Source organism: Micropterus salmoides, unplaced genomic scaffold (assembly GCF_014851395.1).
Source record: "Micropterus salmoides isolate LMB-PRFRI ecotype aquatic unplaced genomic scaffold, ASM1485139v1 Ms_hic_scaffold_23, whole genome shotgun sequence".
NCBI classification, from domain to species: Eukaryota; Metazoa; Chordata; class Actinopteri; order Centrarchiformes; family Centrarchidae; genus Micropterus; species Micropterus salmoides.
In genome coordinates this window covers 17,574,426-17,580,814 of record NW_024041484.1, presented here as the reverse complement: position 1 = coordinate 17,580,814, position 6,389 = coordinate 17,574,426, and the positions used below count along the sequence as shown (strand labels likewise).

General features: G+C 38.0%; 1 protein-coding gene across 1 annotated transcript; it reads right to left on the bottom strand.

Moving 5' to 3' along the window:
* Window positions 1-1,336: 1,336 nt before the first annotated feature.
* Window positions 1,337-5,733, bottom strand: LOC119918348 (lumican-like). Its single transcript, XM_038739037.1, has 4 exons — window positions 5,711-5,733; window positions 5,370-5,446; window positions 3,398-4,279; window positions 1,337-2,954 (listed from the first exon to the last, which is right to left on the bottom strand). The coding sequence occupies exons 1-4, from the start codon at window positions 5,716-5,718 to the stop codon at window positions 2,800-2,802; spliced, it is 1,122 nt and encodes a 373-aa protein (XP_038594965.1). The 5' UTR covers window positions 5,719-5,733; the 3' UTR covers window positions 1,337-2,799.
* Window positions 5,734-6,389: the final 656 nt, after the last annotated feature.

The window sequence follows — 6,389 nt, the reverse complement described above, 5'->3', positions numbered from 1 at the left end:
ATTTTATCACGTTTGATCACAGGTGGTGGCAACGAGCGCACAGAGGGTCCCCTGACAGGCCAAATATGCAGCCTAAAATTTATCCTGTGGAAACAGTATACTAGGACAGTGCTATCTTGAGGAAACTTTAACTGTTTGTATTGAAGCTCCACAGGGAAGCTTTACTGAGAAAATAAAATACTTTTAAACCATCATGGGACATTTGTGGTTTCTGTCTGAGACAGTTGGAAGGGTAGATTTACACAGAAAATATCTTAAAGCTGCAGTATTAAGCAAAACCCTGCAACCCCTGCATCCCTCCAGGACCAGCAGTTTTTGCTTCACTCTGCAACTACAGTACATTGAAAAGTAGGACAGAAGAGAGATGATAGGTTCTCTATTTCACTAGTTAATTAATGACTTGAGACACATAGGATACAGTGCAGATGAAGAACACAATGTACGCCTCCTTGAACTTTTGGGCCATGAATGTCAACAATATGTATGAAACACACCAACAAGAATAAATATATGAATCTTTCATTCATCTTCAAAACTGTTTTTTTTCCCGTTTGTAAATCTCAGGAAACATTATGACTTCATACCAAAGATTTAGGCCAGAAAGGAAGATCTTAGCTGCCAAAAAAGCCAGCTCACTCCACAGAGTAAGTAGTAATGTGCAACTAATCATGTCGTAATGCTCAGGTGAAATCTGATACTGGTTGATATTGTGTAATATCTCTGTGGACAAGACTGACAGTAGATTTTATGTTGTTCTGTTTGTGTGCTCTTTTCAGTTGGCTTCAGCTTGGTTGTAAAAAACAGACTTTAAAATATGTTTCTAATTTTTATAATGTATGATTTGAACCAGTATAGAGCAATACGATTCTTAGTATCCTAGGGTGACGTCAGTGCAAAGATTTGCAGTGAATGCCCAAAGTAGGTTACTTCATTTACAGCATACTTTAACAAGTACTACTTTAAAATAAGGCATACTTTATAAACACTGTATGTAATGGTTTATTACACCAGTGTTTTATTTTTATTTTTTACAATTTGGCAACACCAAAGTTGTCTTCATTGGTGGCTAACTATGGATTTATAAAGAACTAATATAGGATCTACTAATAATTAATAAAACCTTAGTTACAAATGATAAGCCATTATAAAGTATGCCTTGTTAAAATGTGGTAAATTAAATAAAATGCACAATTTTCCTGTCAGCAATCTTGAAAGCAATCCTTAATCCTGCTACACTTATATTTATGCTGAGTCAGATAAGCTGGCTTTATCAGTTTGTTTCCATACATGCCATAAATTAATTACAGCAGGTTTAAAAAGCGATATCATACAAAAATGTTGGAAATATAGTTTATTCAACTGTGTTTGGTTTCCTCACAGTAAATCCAAGAGCAGTTACTGAGTCCACAAAAGAAATCATGATGAAATGAAAAATTACCCAAACAAAATGTGATATTCTAATTAACATGACACTGCTGCCGAGTTGACTTCGTATTGGTAAAAAGTATTTATCAAACATGGTAAACAACAACGTAACAATGAAAGCACCTTAACTGCAAAAGCTGTAGTTTATTATCAAAGAATGGTACCATTGGTTGCATGCAAGTAATGCATATGTTGTATACAAATCAGGAATGCACATGACAGTGGACAGCTAGGAATTAGGTAAAGTAAAACATTGTGACTTGTGATTTCAAGAAGACATCATCCTATCATTTCAAGGTTTAACTGAGCAAAGAAATTTCAAGGATAATACCTCTGTCTTTTAATCACGTGCCTTTTATTCTTGTTTTTAACATCAAGTACTTCAAAAACATATACGTCTTGCTTATTTGTTGGGAAGCTATTTCTGAGAAGATATGGAAATTTCTTATCTGAGTATATACATTTTCAGTCAGTCAGTGGCACATCGTGCTTCAAGCCATTGTATGTGAAGAAGGCAGGCAATGGCAGATACGAGTGAATGACACTGGTATTTTCCTTAAAACCACTTTAATTCATTCAAGATGTTGAAAATGTGACTGCTGTGTAACTGCTTTTTTACATTTGTTCATCATCTCTCACACCAGGCATTATACACTGAAAGTCTTTATTTGCTGGTCCTTTGCACAGCAATGGATTATTGTACCCAAATTATATTATACATGCTAAACACAGGAACATAAGACAGACAACAAAATGATAATTGAATTGAGACATTGGAGCCCTTGTTTACCCCATTGTGTCTGTATTCAATAAAATCAAATGGACATTTGGAATGTTTAAAGTGTGTGTTTTTCTATGAATGAATTTTTTATTCATAGAACTTTTGGTCATTCTCCTTTTTTATATATATATATATATATATATATATATATATATATTTTTTTTTTTTTTTTCTTCCTCTATTTTTTGCTTCATGTTTATTTCAACAATGAGAATATTCATTCATATCTAGAGCCAAATATTAACACTTTTTGGTGCTTCATAAATTTAACAATGTGATTTCATGTTATATTGTATATTGTTATGTTATTTTGCAAAACATATTGCAATAAGATTTGCATAATTGTCGATAGCTTGACTTGCCATCTATTGTATTTCAAATTTGCCCAGCTCTTGATTTACTCAAGATATATATTGAATTGATGAAGATGCCATTACAGTACCCCAAATTTGCATACTACTTATGTGCAAGGACATGTGAGTACTATGAAAGGAGAGATATTAAGCCATTTATTTCCAGAAGGCTTTGGGGTGAGTTGTGCAATGGTGGTAGATAAGGGGGTCATGGAAAGGTCATAGATTTGGGGGAGGTCCTTATTCAAACATGATATCTGATGCTTGACGCAGGCAGTTGGAAGACTCAGGGGGCATGCTGCTGTGTGTGATGTTGTTGGCATCCAGACGCAGATGCTTCAGACGGGAATAGTTGAGGGGTCCAACGTACTTGCAGAAACTTGCCAGGTCAAACTCTGCAGAGAATCAAAAATACAGGGAAATGTATGTAAATTGGTAGAAAGACCACTCAAAATGTATCAAATACCTTTCAACCCCATATACTGGGGATCAAAGGTACTCTGTGGAGTTTTTGACCACTAGTGATGCTATGGGGCAATGTTTTTAGGTGCATGTGGTTTCATGCTGGTCTAGTGGCGATAACAGACATAGAAGCATGGCAGTGTCCCTGCATAGGCAGTGAAAGAAGAAGACTGTAAGCTAGCAAACATGGATGCAAACAATACACAATTTAAAATATTTTAAAAAGTAGACTTTGCAAATACTTTTCTAAGGGATACTTTCTGTGTTTTGGTGAAACATGCTAAATGTAATCATAATTTTAAGATTTTTCAGATAAGATAATTTTCAGAGTGTATCATAAAATACCAATAAGTAAAGATTGACAGTTGCCACTCACTGTTGATCTCGTTGGCCTGAAGGTAGAGTTGCTCCAGCTGCTCGTTGATCTCAGGGATGGACTGCAGTTTGTTGAAAGACAGGTCCAGCTCCACCAGCGATGTAACATTGAACACTCCAGCAGGGAGCCCGGAGTCCACCAGCTTGTTGTGGGAGATCCTCAGGTACTGCAGTGAGGGCAGCTTGTTCAGGTATCCTGCTCCGACACTGTCAATGTCGTTGTAGTCAGCATAGAGGATTTCCAGTGAACTTGGGACTCCGGCTGGCAGCTTCTTCAGCTTGTTGTGGCTCACATCCAGGGACAGCAGCTTCTTCGGCCCTTTGAATGCCCCCGCTATGGCTTCAGAGGTGAGCTGATTGTGCTGAACGTTGATGGAGGTCAAATTCTCCTTGTCTGTAAGAAGTCCCGAGGGGAACTTGGACAACTTGTTGTGCATCATCTTAAGCTCATCAAGGGACTTTGAGGGAGGAATAACTGGCTCTGTTAGGTTATTGTTGCTGAAGAACAGCTTCTCCAGGGCTGTGAGTTTGTCGATTGTGCCCTTTGCGATCTTAGCATTGGTAAGCTGGTTGTCGTCAAGTACCAGCCAGCGAAGTGAATCAGTAACATTATCAAATACACCTGCCTTGATCTCTTCTATTTGGTTGTTCTGGAGGTACAGGTACTTGATCCCTGTTGGGACTATGGGAACAAACTTGAGCTTACGGCTGTCACAATACATGGCACTGGGGAAGATGATTGGACAATCGCATTCTTGATTACAGTTGGGCCCTGAGGGTCCTAGAATGGAACCTAGCGGCTGGTAGTCGTAGTCATAATACTGGCACAGGGCGACGCTGACCAATATGGCCAACAGTGGTAGACGGAAAGGAAACATGGCTTCTGGGGATCCAGCAGACAGAAGGACAGGGGAGGCAGGGGATAAGATAGAAAGGTTAGAGGGATCAAGAGTAAACTAATAACTTTTTACAGACATGAAATATAAATTGATTTGTTTTCTTACAGCCTGTGTCACAGTTAGAATTCTGGTGGCAAAATTATAACTCAGTTCAGTTCAACGTTCAGATCAATCATGCATCAAGGATTTATTAATAAAATAAAGAAAATCAAAGGACAAAATAAAAATTAAACAAAAACGACCCCCCCCCACCTCAACACACGCACACACACATATACCATATTGCCACACCCACTCCCCACAGTATTATAGACTATTATATAATCGGTCAAGAGTTCAGTTCAACCAGTTGAAGACCAACGAGTCCCAGATTCCTTGATTCAATTATCTGTGTCGAGCCACATCATTAAAGCTGTAGTTTGAAACAAACTGCATTGCTTCCAGCACCACTTCATCAATCAGTTTGATACATTTCTACATAAACCAGTGATGGGAGCAATAATGCAACACAGATTAGAGTAGACTACACAATTTATGTACGTACATAAATATTACACCAATCGTCTGCATATGTGTGAAACATAAATAGAAATGATTTCCTTTGTTAGTTTTATAAATAATTAAGCAAGCACATAGAACAAGTAACTAAAAACAGCTATAGCTAGTTTAGGTATAACGATTGTAAAAAATCAACCCTTCAGCCAATGCAAAACCAGAATGATTAATTCCAGACCCATGAAAAATGCAGACAGAAACTGGATCCAAGTGCAGTATAATGTTTTCCAAAGTCTAAAGTCACTGAAATCTAAGAAAGAGTCCCAGAATACACTGTAGATCTATATAAACATGTATCATCTAGGCTAATACACTGGTGGTTTTCCTGAAACAATGTGCAAATCATCTTGTATCACTTAATTTTGTTCTTATGCACTGGTACTCCTGCCTTCTCTGTTGCAGCACTAGCCACTGCCCAAAAGCCTAGCAGTGACAGCTGATAATCCCATCCGGAAAACAGAAATAAAGTGGATAATCAAACAGGAAATCACAAATCCATGCCTCCATATGCAAGCTTACCTGGGGTTCTCTCTCTTCGTGTGCGTGGGCTGGAGGGCCAGTAGGTAAGAACAGTGTTGTTCAAAAACTGGTAGTCTCTGGAGAAAAACACACAAAAGGAAAGAAGGAGAGAGGGGGAGGAGAGAGAGAGAGGGGTAGATGGAGAGACAGAGAGGGAAAAAGGGAGGGGGGGTTTCTTCAGCAGACTGGAGTCAGGTCGTCATATAAATTGAAGATGTCATCCGTGTAAATGTCTGGTAAAGCAGAAAAAAAATGCTTTTACCTAACCAAGAGCAGGTGCAACAAAGAACAGTAATATTAGACCAAAAAAAAGGTAAAGAAATGTATGCTGTTAATATTACCTTAACATTTTTTTTTTTTACCGTTTATTAACTTTACAAACCACCCCCTTCTAGTGCATTCTGGTAATTGTCCTCTAAACAACCACCCCAAAGTGCGTGCAAGCAAAACTAAAGCTGGATTGGCTGTTTGAGGAAAAATCTCAAAGAGTAGGAGAAGCTATGTGTGGAAAAATGTGAAAACGATCTCTGGCAGCCATTTAACCCAGACGCTGGTTAAGAAGAAGAAGAATTTCAGCTGCACCTCTTGAGCTCTGAATAAGGCTTTGGAAAATCTGAACAAAAGGTTATGAGACGGCCAGAGTAGACTTGCATAACACTTGACGCAAACATTTCTTCTTTATTGTAAGCAAAGTGGCAACATTTTCACAGACACGAGTCACAAAGTGCGTCACAGTCAAAGAAATAAAATAAAATAGAATCAAATAAATAAAAAATACAACACCAGATAGAAAATACAGTCAGTGTACAGACATGTAACTGTAGGTTAAATCAAATCCATTCCATATGTCTTTGTTAAGAATCATTCTACTTTACATTCTTGTACTCCCACATTTTTCTTCTCCACAAACTCTGCGATTGCCCTCTGTGTTATATACTTCTCAATACAAATCCAGACAAATGAACAAAATGGACCCAAGGTGGTGTTCCACTTATCTGATAGCCGCAGTTGAGGAAGGGG

Bases quoted from the DNA above. Each gene is read 5' to 3' on its own strand.
- LOC119918348 (XM_038739037.1), bottom strand. The intron at 4,280-5,369 runs GTAAGCTTGCAT...CTGGATCCCCAG, and splicing joins ACGAAGAGAGAGAACCCCAG to AAGCCATGTTTCCTTTCCGT. The intron at 2,955-3,397 runs GTGAGTGGCAAC...GATTCTCTGCAG, and splicing joins TCAGGCCAACGAGATCAACA to AGTTTGACCTGGCAAGTTTC.